The sequence below is a fragment of the Prionailurus viverrinus genome, chromosome A2 (assembly GCF_022837055.1).
Source record: "Prionailurus viverrinus isolate Anna chromosome A2, UM_Priviv_1.0, whole genome shotgun sequence".
NCBI lineage: Eukaryota > Metazoa > Chordata > Mammalia > Carnivora > Felidae > Prionailurus > Prionailurus viverrinus.
Window position 1 is genome coordinate 22,782,323 of NC_062562.1, and position 17,236 is coordinate 22,799,558.

Consider the following 17,236-nt stretch of genomic DNA (forward strand, 5'->3'; position numbering starts at 1 on the left):
GACACTCATCCTATTTCCAATTCCTAGCAAGCCAACGTAGCACGCTGAACACACCCACGAGTTTTCATTTTTGACAGTTCTTAGAAAGCCAAGCCCAGTATTCTGAGAAGTGTGAGCACCTGAATGAAGGGAAGCCTCAGATGGAGGGGTGGGAGCTCCCCTCAAGATCCCTAAAACCGTGGCAACTCCTGGCTGCCTCCCCCATGAGGCAGGTCTCAGAACCAAGCAAACATCCGCCCTGCCTCTCCTCTCAGGACATTCCGCCTCTTCACGGGTGTTTCCACAAACTCGCTGCCTACTTTCCTCTACGGGTTGGTAAACCAAGCAAGCCTTTATTCCGAAAACATAAGAAGACTCTTCCTTACTACAGCCATGGAGAAAACCCAAGATATGGAAAGCACGCAGAGGAAGCAACAGAAAGACAGAGTCTGGGGCAACATAGACTTTTGGGGGGGTTTGTACAAGGTTTCAGTTGGGTGTTCCTTTTTTTCTGAGACTTAATTTTCCATCCTGGGTAATTGTTTACAGGTAGAGGATAAATCCTGATGACCTCCCGAGGTTCCTTTCAGCTTCTGTGTCTTTGAGCCTGGAGTTTATTTTGTTCTTAAGTAAAACTGCTTTTTTTCTCTACCATTAAATGTATGGGATGGCAGATGAGTTAATGGTCCTGGGTTTAGTACCTCTCTACCCCTTTTAAGAAATACCCTGCATTTCCCTCAAGGGCAGGGAGGATACCTTGTTTCTCTCCAGATTGCCACAAAGCAAGGGTTGGACATTGTCTGACCTGATTCGAAATGGCATATTTGGATCACTTGATAATTAACTTCCTTAAAAACTCGAGATTCCCAAAAAGGGCTAAGAATTTGGTCTTCAAGACAGAAGAATATTTTTAAATGATATAGATCTATGTGTCCTGACACAGATCTCTAAGATACAATCTTGAGGACAAGAAAGTGTGAAACAATATTTACAATATGATTCCACTTGTGTTGTTTAAAAGAGAAAACAACCCCAAACAATTGGTTTCCATAGGTATATATATTTCTGGATGCAAACGCATAGAAAAACCGCCACCACAGAGAGGCCACATAATACGACAGCGGTGTCACCTCAGGGAGAAAAGAAAATAGAGGGAAGGGACCTACCATTATCTGATGTGTTTGTAGTTTTAACAACCCAACTTTATTATTCAATACTTGTGTTCTTAAATATAAACAAATAAGTGGAAGATCAAACGTCAAGGGAATTCAGAAAGAGGAAACAAGTAGATAGATCAAAGTTGCACAGCTCACAAAAGCAAGGGGGAAGCTCTCAAAATGCCGCTCAAAACAAGATCTTAGGGGCACCTGGGTGGCTCAGTTGGTTGAGCAGCTGACTTCCGCTCAAGTCATGATCTTAAGGTTCGTGGGTTCGAGCCCTGAGTTGGGCTCTGCGCTGACAGCTAGGAGCCTGGAGCCTGCTTCAGATTCTGTGTCTCCCTCTCTCTCTGCTCCCCCCACCCCCCCACTCACACTCTGTCTCTCTCTCTCCAAAATAAATTAAAACACTAAAAAAAAAAAAAAGAACGATTGAGCAATGGGGGAAGGGTAATGTTGGGGGCACTTTCAGATGCTGTGTGCTATTCAAATGTACTCTGGAGGGATGATGTAAGTTAGAAGTCACCCAATTTGTACCAAATTAGGAAGCAGTGCTATTCAGAAGAGATATCGATTTTAACTTATTGTTGTTGAGATACAGAGAGAGACAGCATGTGCGGGGAAGGGGCAGAGAGAGAGGGAGACACAGAATCCGAAGTAGGCTCCAGGTTCTGAGCTGTCAGCACAGAGCCTGATGCAAGGCTCGAACCCACGAAACCATGAGATCATGACCTAAGCCGGGGTTGGACGTTTAACCGACTAAGCCACTCAGGTGCCCATCCCCCCCTTTTTAAACTTTTTTTAAATCGATTTTAAAAACAAATCTTAAAGGAACATGTTTTAACATGGAAGTCAATAAATAGATACATATTTACATTGAAAATGACATATTATTTTTATAAATTTCCCTTTTGGGATGAATTGATAGGTGGAAGAGATTTTGTTTATAAAAGGAAAATTCAATTTTAGTCTTTAAAATATTTTGATATTAGTGGTTTTGTGGGTATTTATAAATTATCTAAGGGTTTTGATGAAAGTCTCCTCACATGAATGTTTAACAAAATATTTACAAGGAAAAATTTCATCTCGGTTGAAAATGGAATTTTTCCACTGAGACTAGCAGTATCTCTTTTTCTTTGTTATTAGTTTGCTTAATGTATACAATTTTATTTTATGGCAAAGCATTTCAGGGTCACTGCAGACAATCAGAAGTTACAGAAAGTAAAAAGGAAAAAAATTAAAATTCTCATAATTTAACCAGCAATATCATCCTTGGATTGTCTTTGCCAATCTTCTTATGCATATAGATATCTGTATTACAAAAAGAAAGATGCTATTTTGCAAAAACATTTTTAACTTAATATATTGAAAGATTTTTCATGCTAATAAATCATTAGGTATTTTAAAACCTGGGGACAAAAATGCCATCTATCAAAGTACTCTGGTCAAGAATTCACTCAATAGGGGTCCCCGGGGGGCTCAGTCGGTTAAGTGTCCAACTTCGGCTCAGGTCATGATCTCACAGTTCATGGGTTTGAGCCCCACACTGAGCTCTCTGCTGTCAGCACAGAGCCTGCTCTGGATCCTCTGTCCCCTTCTCTTTGCCCCTCCCCTGCTAGTGCTCTCTCTCAAAAATAAATAAGCATTCAAAAGAAAAAAAAAACAATAAAAACCATTGATTTTTTTTGAGCAATCACATAACTTTTGAATGTCCCTGTATAAAGCATTCTCAAAATCTGGTGAGGGAGGAGAAGCCAGCATGGTTAAAATCCAACCTCATGGGTGGTTCAGGGAAGTCTCAATGTGTCCAGGGCTTCCCAAACTCACACTCAGCTGCTTGGGTCAGGGAGGCAGGGCCTGCCCCCAGGGCTCCGATTATAACCAACCCCCCCCCCCCCCCCCGCCCACCCCACCTGCTGGACCCCAGCCTCCCACAGCCTCCTCCCTTGTACAAATGGGACCTCTTCTGAATCATTCGGCACCCAGTATCTCTCACCAGGACCCTCTCACCTTGTATCTTATTTTTTCTCGAACGACTTTTTCCCGCTGCTCAGTATTTCATATTTGGAAAGGCTTATGTGCTTCTCTGTCTTTGTGACGATAGCCACACCATGTTGGTGTCCATCTGTAGCCCAGCACCAAGCACGGCACCCAGAATATCTAAGTTCTCAACAAAGGCTTGCCAGGTGAACATCACACCATGGTCTCCCTGTCTTGAGGAGGCAGTGTAGACGTTTGTGGAGACTAAAATGGGCTCGGGCGACCATGCACATCTCATTAGGTTCAACAGACTCCATTTCTTCCTCCCGACTGAATCAGTGCACTGGTTGGATTATATTAAATTCCTAACTTCAAACTCTGGGATAAATCAGCAAAAGAAGATTATAAAAAGCAGAAAAAACAACCATTGTTTTAGCTAAAAAAAAATTAAGTAAAAGCCAATTGAATTCCAAAAAAAAAAAAAGTTCAGTGAAGGGGAAGAATCAATCAATAGTTTCATATTACCTGAATAATCAGATGGTGGCATTTTGGTCACTTCTCAACCAGCCATGTCTAAGGGTGTTATAGAAAATATTGGGGTACATCTCTGCAGTCTGTTTTAATATTAATTTTTTTCCCTGTTTTATGAAGAGAACCGATAGGAAGGCCCCCTAGTGGCCAGTGGCACAATTTGGGATGTGAGTCAGCACATCCCAAATGCTTGGCTAAAAACAGTCCTACACATGGATGCTTTTCTATTTAAGCACTATTAGAAACACTTAAAAAAACTCAGCTTTTCTCACAAATGGCTAAATGCTCTACATGTAAAATATGTATTCTTTTAAGAATTGTTTGTCTTTTCCATTTACAAGCATAAGAACTATACAAAGCTAAGGGAGAACAAAACCATATTTCTGTCTATGTCATGACTATTAGTCTAGTCAAAGATTTTGCTTTTCCCTAACTTTCCCCCAGAAACATTCACCTAAAGAAACCGCCCTTATCTATTACGGAACAATACACACTGGAATACCTTTATTATCACTTTTTCTCCAACTTAAGTTTGCCTCAGTAGAACAGTAGCATACTTTCAAGTTGATGTACTTGGAAGTGATTTAATTTTGAAGTTTTAGTTTCTTTAAAAGAAGGTTCGACTTCATTTTCAAAATTATTAATACACTACTTAAGTAGTGTCAGGGTGAATGTGGTATCACCAAGAATTATATTTGAGAAAAGTTCTATCTCAAATCTCAAAAACAAAGCAATAACTCAATTTATATTTTTTGGAAAATAGGACCTTTTCACTTTGAAAAAAAAAGATGTCGAATTATACACATTTAACATATCTTTCACTAATATTTATCCTTCTAAAACCCAATCTCTTAATAAAATGTCATATCTGGAGCCCTTTGCATGATGGTAGAATAAAGTATTGCATTTCTGCATTAGATGGAAATGTTTAGATCATCCTTTTAAAGGAAGCAGTAAAAGGGGCGCCTGAGTGGCTCAGTCTGTTGAGCATCTGACTCATGACTCATCAAGTCATGATCTCAGGGTCGTGGGATCGAGCCCCATGTTGGGCTCTGTGCTGAGCGTGAAGCCTGCTTAAGATTTTCTCTCCCTCTTTCTCTCTCTCTTTCTCTTTCTCTTCCCCTCCCCGATGCCCCTCCCCCACTCTCTGGCACTCCAGCATGCAGGCATGTGCACACATTCACTCTCTCTCTGTCTCTCAAAATAAAAAAATATACATCCATATAAAGGAAGCGGTAAAAACAAAACACCCAACCCTCAGTTGACTCTACCTTTGTATAACGGAACTCTTCTGAGATTCACATTTCATCTACATCCCAATCCAAGTCCTCGGTGTTTTAGTAAAGGTAAGTGCAAATGAAAGTCAGTGATGACAAAAAAGTGGCTGATGGGGCGCCTGGGTGGCGCAGTCGGTTAAGCGTCCGACTTCAGCCAGGTCACGATCTCGCGGTCCGTGAGTTCAAGCCCCGAGTCGCGCTCTGGGCTGATGGCTTGGAGCCTGGAGCCTGTTTCCGATTCTGTGTCTCCCTCTCTCTCTGCCCCTCCCCCGTTCATGCTCTCTCTCTGTCCCAAAAATAAATAAAAAACATTGAAAAAAAAATTAAAAAAAATAAAAAAAATAAAAAGTGGCTGATGAATTTTATTTTGTGACTCCAGTCCTCTCCCATCAGTTTATACAGCTTCTTTTCACTAATCATTATTATCTCATTTCATTACACTTCTCTCACCAGATGAGTGACTTTGATCATTTTCCAAAAAATGAAAACACACATAAGCCATGTATACTCCTCTTTTTCTGAACTCTTTTGTAGAGAACTATGTAAAATAAAAGAAGACACATCGTTCTCTTTCCAAAACGTAGCTTGTGTTTTGTTGTTGTTACTCATCATGATTTCTAGGAGCTTCTTCGTATGGTATCATTAGTGAAATCACAGAATAGGAAGATCATTCTGGCCATGTACATTATTACTAACAAAATTATTCGTGTACACAGAAAGTAGGCAATTTCCCTTCAGGTATTTTAGTTCTTGTCCAAGTTTATATGCTTCAAATGGGGACAATTTAGAGATCATTTGTGGCTCAATTAAGCCAAGAACTAAAAATATCTCTAAATATTCCTTGAACTCAATTAGGTGGTATCCTCCCACCTCCCTTTGCACTTTTGTGGGAGATAACATATTACTATGAATTATTACTGCTTTATTTTGACAACTTTATTTTGGGCTTTCGCTGTGGAGGAAGTGGAAAATTTTAAGCATGTTAAGCAAACGGATTCAAGAGGTGGCCTCTGTGCTTCCTTTGTGTAGGATGAACGGTCAGCTCTTGCACACTTCCAGTCCCCGGCCTTCCCCCAACCCACCACAGCCACCTTGCCATGCTGCATGTGCAGACAACAGCCTTGATGTCTTTGCTGTTAGAATATGTAATCACCCAGAGTTAGGAGTGGAAAATGGGAGCCTCCAATCATAAGCTCATAAAAGGCAATTTCAGTGTCAGAGTGGTAGACTGAATAAATATAGAAAGGATTTATTATGAAGTTCTGTAGTGATGTTGGCACGGGCAGCACGCTGCTGGGCAACATTCTATCGCCAAAATCCAGGCACTAGCACAAACATTGAACCACTGTGTTCTCAGTGACAATAACGAGAGCAGCTTGACGATTGGCTGGCATGGCCACAAAAGACACATGCTGGCATGTTTCGGAACATAAATGATAGATCTGCTGCTGGGAGTTTATAATTATTTAATCAAACCCAGACTGCAGGACCTGGAGGGACATCATGTGTCCTCCCAAGTGTGGAAAAAGGACAGAACTCGACCATTGACAGACTCCAGGGGGACCACAAGGGGCAAGGGGCTGTGCGGGTGTGTGCTTTCCCAGGCCAGCCAGGGCCCGTCTCAGGCCTAGGGAGGGGATCGTTTCCCCCGGACTGCATCATCCCCCAGCCGGCCCGGAGGAAGTGAGTTACCGGCCATCCTCTTGATGTGCTGATGGAAGTGGAATCAATTATATTTCCTTTCATGGAATGAAACTTATGTCCTGTTCTGAACAGGAAACGACTCGTTTGATCCAACTCTTTCTCCATAACACACACACACACACACACACACTTACAGAGGACTTGTGCCAGCTGCTTGCTGTATGTATACATAGTTTTAAATCCTGGAAGAATAAAAAGCTCCACCCCATTCATCCCCACGTCCCGTGTTTGGAGAATGAGATGACGGGCATGCCATGGTCATGAAACACCACATGATACTGGATGTTTGGAGACCAGGGTCTGGGATGCAAATGGACGTTGCTCTTCAAATCAGCTTTTAACCCGTCACATCCTGGTGAAAAGGGACATGGGCTGGGGTGGGATGAAACTCCGACAAGAAAGGATAGTGTGTTTTGGTAGAAAGAGAACAGATTAAGTTAAATGAACATTACATTGCACCCCTAGCCCCTAAGAAACTTGGGAGTTTAAACAAGGTACTCTGTTGAATGTAGCCGTTACGTGCAAAATTCAGCTTCTACTTTAAAGCCTGCCCCCCCCCCCCCGCAATGGACTGATAATGTGAAAGCATAGTTTTGTTTTTCCTAAGGATATTGAGTTAAAGCAAACTGGCATTAGGGAGAATGAATTCAATATGATCTTGATATGACTTATCAAAGTATTAATTCTAAAGTTTTCCCAAATAGAAACTTTCCATTCTGGATAACAGATTCTTCATTCTGCCTCCCACCCCTCCCGTTTCCGCCCCCAAATTCTTCTATTTAAACTTTCGGTACAGAAATGCTTTGGGGGGGGGTGTTACCAGCCGAGCAGATAGGAATGTGCCCCTACTTTCTGTGTTGGAACACTATGTGCAATGTTGAAACCAGGGATACATAGAACTTCTACAGTTATCCAAATAGATATTTTTCCTCTAAATATGATGGGGTTTTTTTCTTTATCAAATGGCTGTAAAAATTATACAAGTGGCCCGCTAGTACATTTTCATTGTAAGTAAAATGGAAAAAGAAGCAACAGTCCCCTTGAGCTGCCTCCAACCCCAGATCCTACTTTCTAACCCCAGAGGTAACCACTGGTAATAGATTGGGTGTGCAAATTTCTTTCCCCCATATGCTCTTTGTAAGGAACAAATTTCAGAAACAAAGTATGGAAAATATTTAACCTTCCGCCACGATTATTAGGTTTTGATGTTTAAGAGGGAAAAATGCCCAAACACATAAAAGCGGAAAATCCCCAAACAATTTGGTAAGATATGCGTTGTAGTTTTCTTCGTTCTGAAAAGTCCTCCAAAGGTTTGACAGACATACTTTCAAACACATGTAAAGACATCTCTACTTTTAGAAAATAAACTAAAAATGAGGTCAACTTCTTAAAAAAAAAAACCAAATCTTTTATCAGTTTCCAAAGTGGCGGGGAAGATTTAGGAGGAAAAAATTAAACCATATTTCAACCACTCACGTCTTATGTTCAACCAGTTTTGACTTTTTCTTTCTGCAGTGCACCGGCATCATTCTTAAAAAGTTTTGTGAGTTTGGGCGATTTAAACACAGATTCTTCCCAAGATATGGATGTACATTTACACACTTGTTCTTTATCTTTAATTGGCATTTTAACAGGATAATCTTTTTACTTCTTTCTTAGATACCTTCAGTAATGCTAAACTAGTTTATATAGAATCTGTAATTAAGCAAAGATATGGGCTTATTTTAAAGGTTGCAGTCAACACTTTATTTTATAAATGAAGAGGAATTCAAGCTAGCTGAAGGGGCTGGAATGATGGCGATGGGCATTCTGCTTCCGTATAAAACCACCAACAAAGATAATAATGAAACTATCCAGAGAACCTTGCATCTTCCTTCTCTTGCCTTCTGAAGACACATGGGAATTTCCATGTTCATGTCGCAAGCATGTTCTCTGACTAATAACTTCTTGTTTAGAGTTGCTTGCCTGTGCTGAATTTCTTTAAGGGCATTAATTATCAAGGGTGCCATTTTCTGTGGCCTGTCTGAATAAGCTCAGGAACAGGACAACATTTTACACCTTTAGGCTATGCTCTGCCTTCACATGATGCTAAATTCAGAGAACAAAAGACAAAACCAAACTAAAAACAAAACAAAACAAAAAACACTAAGCCCTTTGCCTGGCACCACGTAGTCAACGGATCCAGCCAAAGGACTGAATGCTCACATTTTATTTGCTTTTTAAACGAGATCCTTGTGTGGAGAGGGAAAGAGAATGGCAAGAACTCTGGAGCAAGAAGACACATGCTGTGGGTAAAATGAGGTATCTAGTCCCTGACTTTGACACAACCTGGCCCAGAAGACTGGATAAACTGAGTAAGATGAAAGGGTAATCCTGACCACTTGTGATAAAATCAAATTCATATTGTCAAGTTCCAGAGGAATTTCACATAAAGAAGAATTTCTGTGTTGTGCTCTTTGTGTTTCTTTTGCAAGGAGATGGTTCTTGCAGTGAGATAGTTCGGGGATCTGCAGCTCCGTTAATGTTTTCCCCCTAGACTTAAAGTTTTCTCCAAATAGCTTCATTCAAATAATTCACCCAACAAATAGTTCTTGAACAACTGCAATGCTCCAGCAGTGTATTGATGATGGAGTGACAACAGTCAATAGTAAACGTGCTGCTTTAAGGACAGCAGAGTATCGCAAGGGAGTTTGGAAATCAGGGGAAGGAATAGAGATGGTGAGAGCTCCCTCATCAGGTCTGGGAGGCAGGAGGTAGCAGGGGAGGTGACTAGGGGATGGTAAGAAGTGCAGTCATGGGGCTGCTGGGTGGCTCAGTAGGTTGAACATCCGACTTTGGTTCAGGTCATGGCCTCATAGTTCATGAGTTCGAGCCCCCCATCAGGTTCTCTGCTGTCAGCACAGAACCCGCTTCAGATTCTCTCCCTCTCTCTGCCCCTCCCTTGCATGTGTGCATGCACACACATGCTCTCTAAAACATTTTTTTAATGTTAATACACATTTTTAAAAAAGTGCTGTGACTTTTCAAGATGAACAGGAGTTAGCAAGGGGAAGGAGAGGGGAGGAGCTAGGCAGCACAGTGTGTGTAGGGGTAGTCTGATATTCGCCTCCATGGGAGCTAATACTGCAGCAGTGTTAGAATCCATATCTCTTTGTCCTTTTCTGGAAATTCTGAATGTGCATGTCACTTGCACATGTATTGATGGAGTGGTTGTAGGTTTCCTACCGACAGGGAATTTTCTGGGGCAAATCACTGCCATAACTCTAGATATACAACCTTGTCTGGCTCTGAGGGATCAATGAATGCTAGTTTTATCTATAAAGTTAATTTTATCTATAGTTTTATAGCTTTATCTATAGAGTACAGTTAGAATATGATTCATTTTTGTTAGGTTTGCCAAAACAAAGGGAAACTATTTTCTAGAATCTTCTATCCCCTGTACCACCACATGAAGTGATTTAAAAAAATCTCTGGGGGGGGGGGGGTGCTTGGGTGACTCAGTCAGCTGGGCATCCGACTTCAGCTCAGGTCACGATCTCACAATTTGTGAGTTTGAGCCCCACGTAGGGCTCTGTGCTGATAGCTCAGAGCCTGGAGCCTGCTTGGAGTTCTGCCTCTCCCTCTCTCTCTGCCCCTACCCTGCTCACATTCTGTCTCACTTTCTCAAAAATAAACAAACATTTTAAAAATTTGTTTTTAAATCTCTATTTGGGGAAATACCTCTTTTTGGTCTTGATCATACCATGGTACCTAAAAGACCTTGGCTTCATGGGAGCTTACAGAGGCCACCAGCCAATGAGTATGTCCAGCCCTCCTGACTTGTGAGATCACAAGTGGCTTTTTCCTAGCATTGGGTTTTTTCCACACATGGAGATAGAATTTTCAGAAATCAGAAAAGACAAAGAATATTTTGGAAATTTCATTTAAATGTGGCTCCCTTCTTTATTAGACACCTGACAGTCCCATATCCAAGGAGAAAACTACTGCCTAATCTCCAGTATTTTAAGAGTTAAGGTGGTATTTATGAGCTCAAGTTAATCTCAGTTGAAAATGAGTCTGGATCATCTTCTTTTAGCCTCATTAATGCAGAAAATTGGCTGAGTTTTCTTTGAGTTAAAGGAGAGCCAGGTGAATCATCCCCAAAGAAGAATGTCAACCTTCTGTCTAAACTCCAAACTATCTAGTTCCTGACAGCTTCTAAGAGAACAGCAAAAACTTCAACTAGGACAATATGGACCTTCCCCAGAGGTTTCCAGAGAAATTCTGTGCAGTGTCAGCCATAAAGATGATAGAGAAGGAAACTAGAAAATAAAAGCTGAGGACTAGAGAGGATGGCAAATGGATGTCAGCTCTGACTGGTGGCTGTTGCTGAAGCACTGTGTTGGAAGGACAGGAAAGTCACATCTGGGGTCAGTGGCAAGGGCACCGTGACTGACCATCAATGTCTGCCTTGGGGACAGAGAAGGATGTGGGTCCAGATGTAATTACTTGCCCTCCTATGAGTCTGTGTAGGCAAAACCTTCATTTGGAAAAAATTTGTAATTTTTCCAAGATGTAAAGATATAAAAGGCTACAGACTATTGATAACTAAGTGGCATAAGAGACTCTAAACAAATTGAGTGTCATGGTATTTAGCAAATGGCCTGTGTGGAAACATTTATGGATCATTTATTTGAACACATTATAACTGAGTAGTATAGCTATCCATGCTAAGATAGTCGTATGTTCACAGAGCAGCAGTAGAGAATGAGGGGGAAATAATCCATAATGGTGATGGTCATGATAAATAATCACAACAACAGCTAGCATTTACTGAACATCGGTTAAGTACCAAGCCCTCTACTGTGTTTTATATATACACTGTATCGTTTATTCCTCAGAAAAGCCCTGGAGGCAGGTACTATTATAGTCCTATTTGTAAAACAAGGAAATAGACCACAGAGGTAAAATAAATTGGCCAAGGTCACGCAGCTAGAAAGTGTAGGCAGAGTTGTGATACAAACCAAGGCACGGTATTAACCAGGCTTTCAGTATTCATCACTCTTACCCTGCCCTCATATCTCATGCACAAAGGTCACTATTTTGATAATAAATAATTACTCAGGCTGGCCACAAAGCCTTTCTTGTGCCAGGTACACAATAGAGAGATTTTCCTTTCATAATCTCAGAGATTCTGCCTAGTGATGGTTGAACACCTAGAAACAGCCATCAGGGACTATATTAATGATTTCAATATTCAACATGGCTAATGTCCAGAAGAACGTGGGAAGTAATTGAAATCTGTGCTGATAGAGAATGGACGGGCATATACAAATAATTTCTGTGGGGCAGGTAAAGGGCTTTGTGTCTCCATAGATTTACTGTGAGCATTTTATATGGGAGATTCACTGAGAAATGATCCAGAAAGGGTTCTTTTCTTAACGCTGCAGAGGCTACTGGAGAGGCCAGATAGGCACAAAAACAAACAGCATACAAATCAAATGTAAGTGTTCCAAATTGACTAATTCTAAATAGGGGGCATGGAGAAAATATTCTGGGGAGCATGGAATTTGAACCTGGCTTTGAAGTTTGAACAGTAGCCCAAAAGGCATGAAGGACCACATTCCTGGCAGCAGGAACCAAGATGAGCAAAGGACCAAAGATGGGGAATATCATTGTACATTTGGAGATCTCTTGATTTGCTAAAGCAGAAAAAGAAAATGCATGAGTCTTAGAGGGAAGGAGGGAGGAAGTGTAGGGGGGAGCTGGAAAAGCAGCCAGGGCCTTAAAAACCATAAAGATTTGGACTTTGTTCCATAGGCAATGGGGAGCCATGGAAAGCTTTAGAGTAGAGGAGTGTCTTATTCCCAACTATATTATTAATTGATTATCATGCAGCAGGGCAGAAGATGGATTGGAAGGAAAAACACTAGAGGCAAAGACACCCAATTTAAAGGCAACTTCGAAAGCCTGGGCAAGAGTTAATGAGGGCATGATCAAGATCAGAGTCAGGGGTTTGGAAGGAGGAGATGTACAGCAGTCTCTTTTGGAGACAGAGCTGATGGGAGGCAGGTATTTGAGTGGCAGCCATCTATCACGTGCAAGGCCAGCATGGCCTCTCTGAGTCTCAGACTCTAGCGTATTTGGGGGTTGGGGGCAAGAGGACGGGGCCTTGCTCTGAGGAAAAGGGTCAGCAAGTTTCTGCTCTGGCAAAACCATATGACTTCCAGCATTTTTCTAGGACCTTGACATCGACATGACCCCAACCGACATTTTCCTTTTCAGTCATGCTTGTACTTTTCCACTTAAATGAGTCTCAAGCCCAGTTTCATGGGGATTCCAGGGAGCCCGGAAGGGTGAGGTCATCTCCTGTCTTGGGATACAGCAGGCACATTATAGCTCTGTTTTCAATCCTAGAATCTGGGAGTAGGGATAGTCCGTAGCCATCCCATCTGACTCCCCTTGGGCAAGAAATAAAGGTATGCAAACAGACCATCAACAATCCCAGGGAGCCTGGGTGGCGATGCAGACACAGATGTTTGATTGTGGGGACCAAGACTTGAGCCTCTGTTTGTCCAATAGCTGCCCTGAAACCATAGCTAGAATGAAAAAATCCCACATTTATTAGGGTGTATTTTGGGAGGGAAGTAAATCGGCACTGCATTGTCTCAGACCAATAAAATATTAAATTGCTATAGAAATAATACCATGTCATGAAAGGAATTCCCTGAGTTAATATTTCCACATTAAATTAGGCTAAAGCTATATTAGGTTAATATGATACTGTGCTAATCCGGAGAGTGAATGAACTCAGATATGCATATTAGTATTTAGTTGGATTAAAACAACCCATAACCAAATGCTCCACTAACCAGGAGCCTGACATTCCTAACATCGTTGTAATTTGCTGCAAATGTCTCCTCCCCGGCACCGTCCTCCACACCAATTTTTATTGTCATAGTCTCTTGGTGGCAGGTCTTTGTGTTGTCACCTGAAATTAAGGACATTTTACCTAGATTCGAATTCAAAATAAAACTCATTTTGCAGCATGCTCAGATTCCTCTGATGTTCCAGAAGGGAGTATCTTTATTCCTTCCAGACAGTTGAAGAGGCCACAAGTACATGTGATCGATCCCTTTCTTGCCCCATCCAGATGTTCTGCCTTACAGGATGTTCCTGGGTCTACAACACACCGGCCTGATTCAGGAGCTCAGTGTGTGGAAGGGGTCAAAGGGCTCCTTTCATGGATCCACCGTCCCACCATTCCTTTTCACAATAAGCAGGCTGAGGATTGTGAGCGGGATAGAATGACTGGGGCTTTCTTTCTTGCTTGCTCACAGATGTGAATATCCATCCAGGCTTTCCTTTCTAAGTCCTCTACAGTCCGTCCTGGGGTGGGGGTATTTGTCGTAAAAGGACATTATTCCAAAATCTGTCCGTCTTCATGGTAAGTGGATTCTTGCATGTTCACACTTGCGCTTATTTATAAGTAAATTTACATGTGGTCATAAGAGCATTCTGAGACAGGGTGATTGCTCAAGGAGCCACTGCACTCACTCAGATGAATGGGAAAGGGGGCAATTTGGGACTGGCTATTTCTTGGATAAGGGAGCGCCTTGGTGCATTAGCCAGCTGTCCAGGTAGATGAATGATCTGAGGCTGGCTAGAACGAACCATCCTGGTAGCTGTGACCATATACAGGATTCACTGGGATAGTCCTATCCCAATTACCATCTGTGGACCAGTAGTATCAGCATCTACCGGGACTGGGTTACAGATGGACTTTTTCCAGCCCATCCCGGACCCACGGAATTAGTCCCTGGACACTGGGCCCAGGAATCTGTGTTTTAGCACTCGCTCCAGGTGGTTTTTTTGTGTGCTAACACGTGGGAAATATCAGTCTTAGATGTGGGGTGTGCTGGACCCTCAAAATATAGTCAAAACCAAGCTTGCCTGTTGACCTGGTATTGTCATCCTGATGATAAGCTCTTTCACCTTCAGTCCATGTGTCCTGAAAACAACCATATCTGGATCCCAAGTTCACATCCTTTCTCAGCTCCTGATAGTCTCTCACAAGTTGTTGGGGTATTTTGAAATTACTAGTTTAAATATAGGGCTAGAAAGGTGATATGGGGTTTAACATAGGTATGCTTGATGTTCAAAGACTAATGACACCCACAAATGTGCTGGAAATGACTAATATTCAACCAACAGTCTTTTACATTTTGATAAGCTGTTTGAAAAACTCTTCCAACAGCCATCATCTCATTTTCTCTGCTTAAATACTTAGAGAAGAGTCAATCTCACATTATTATTCCCATTCGATAAATAAGGACTCTGAGGCTCAGTAGACTAAGTTCTGAGAATCATACCTTTAATTTGAAAGTCTATCTGTGCTTTATCAAGTTTCAAAATATTTCTGGCAGAATACTTTGCAAAGGTCCACAGTCAGAAAGAAGGTCAATCTGCTGAATCAGATCAATCTGTCCCCTGGCATTCTATCAATTGAAATTTTCAACACCAGATGAAAGGCGGGGGGCGGGGGCGCAAACTCTACCCAGGCAACAGTGACAGGAGGGGTACAATTCCTCATCTGCCAGAACTCTGCCTCTCCGGGCACCAGGACCACCATTCAGTCAGCAGATCACCCAATACCCAACGGAGCGCCAACAGTGTTTTGATTTTAATGACTCCTAAGCTGAAGATGTCCTAGTTAAACTGAGACTGGGCAACCACTTAGCAGTTGGTTAATACTTAGACTATTTAGTCATTCGAAACAATGCAATTAAGGATGAATCATGGCTCAGTAACCTAAACAAAATCAAATTAACAAATGGGTGGCACTCCTTTTGGTCTGGGAGGCTAATTCATAGCCTCCCACCTCAAAGTTCCCTGAATCTTGTGCAGATTTCCGGGCATCCAGACTCTGAATTCCTTCTCATTTTAGCACAGACCCAATTGTTGTCCATGTGTGTACAGCTGACTAATAAAAGGAACGAGCATTTTGAAGGGGCTTGTTACATAGGATCTCTGGGCACTGACATCACAGGAAGTCTGTATGAGCACAGGCTTTCGGATCAAACATGCTACACTCTAAGTCCCAGCTCTACATCTTAAAGCTAAGTGACTATAGGCAAGTTACTTAATCAGTTTTCCTATCTCAAATATGGAAATAAGAATAGTGCCATATATTTGTGCATGTGAGATATATGTTTGTGTGTGTATGTGTGTGTGTGTGTATAGCCACACACACACACACACACATACATATATATACTTTACCGTATCCAATAATTACTAATTTATTTAGCTTTTGAAACAAGTCTATACTAGAATTAGATCTTAAACTATATTAGATCTTAAACTCCAATTTTCCTCTTTATATAGACCTATAATGGTTAATATCTTTGAGATTCTGAAGATTTTAATGGGATCATGCATACTTGGTGTGTGAGAGAATCCTACCATTAAGAATTTTTTTAATGTTTATTTTTATTTTTGAGACAGAGTGAGACAGAGCATGAGTTGGGGAGGGGCAGAGAGCGAGGGAGACACAGAATCCGAAATAGGCTCCAGGCTCTGAGCTGCCAGCACAGAGCCTGATGCGGGGTTCGAACCCACAGACCATGAGATCATGACCTGAGCCAAAGCCGGACGCCCAATTGACTGAGCCACCCAGGCACCCCAAGAATCCTACCGTTTTTAGAAGTGGGTCCATGGAAGTGTAGCGACCTGCCCAAGGTTGCACCACTTGAGACAAAGATGTGGATGGGATCTGCTGCTGTCCACTGGTCAACTTCTCTTCCAGACACAGTGAAGCCAGTTTTCCTTGCCTGAAAGGTGAAATGTGTTTTTTTTTTAAGTTTATTTATTTATTTTGAGAGACAGAAACAGCACAAGCAGGAGAGGGGCAGACAGGGTGACAGAGGATCCCAAGCAAGCTCTGCACTATCAGCACAGAGCCTGACACTCCCACAAACCATGAGATCATGACCTGAGCTGAAATCAAGAGTTGGACGCTTAATCGACAGAGCCACCCAGGTGCCCTGGACTTATGTTCTCGTTAACAACACTGCTCAATAGAAATAGAATATTAGCCATGTAAATAATTTTAAATTTTCTAGTAGTCATGTTTGAAAAAGTAAGAAACAGACAAATTTAATTTCAATAATATATTCCATTAAATCTAATATATCCAAAATATTATCATCTCAACATGGAATCAACATACAAATTTATTAATGACATATTATACATTATTTCTTCTGTACTATGTCTTCAAAATCCAGGGTGTGTCTTATTCTTATCAATTCAGAGGCTAGGTTTTCATCAATCATATTTGATCAGCATTTAGATTTCATGATATTTATGGGTGAAAAAAGATAGATTGCCATACCCAAGTGATGGCAAACATATTTAAAAGTTTTCCAGGGGCACCTGGGCGGCTCAGCTGGTTAAGCATTGGACTTCAGTTCAGGTCATGATCTCACTGCTCGTGGGTTCAAGCCCTGCATCAGGCTCCGTGCAGATACCTCAGGGCCCTGAGCCTGCTTGGGATTCTGTGTCGCCCTCTCTTCCTGCCCCTCCCTCGCGCATGCTCTGTCTTTCTCTCTCTCTCTCTCTCTCTCT

General features: G+C 41.7%; 1 protein-coding gene across 1 annotated transcript in view; it reads right to left on the reverse strand.

The window, feature by feature from the left end:
• Positions 1-215: 215 nt before the first annotated feature.
• LOC125153066 (uncharacterized) overlaps positions 216-17,236 on the reverse strand; it is a 177,918-nt gene continuing 160,897 nt past the window's right edge. The window contains exons 3-5 of the mRNA XM_047835953.1: positions 16,305-16,440; positions 13,480-13,598; positions 216-305 (exon numbers count right to left, since the gene is read on the reverse strand). Of these exons, the coding sequence (XP_047691909.1) occupies positions 216-305; positions 13,480-13,598; positions 16,305-16,440 (345 nt within the window). The remainder of the gene's footprint in view (positions 306-13,479; positions 13,599-16,304; positions 16,441-17,236) is intronic.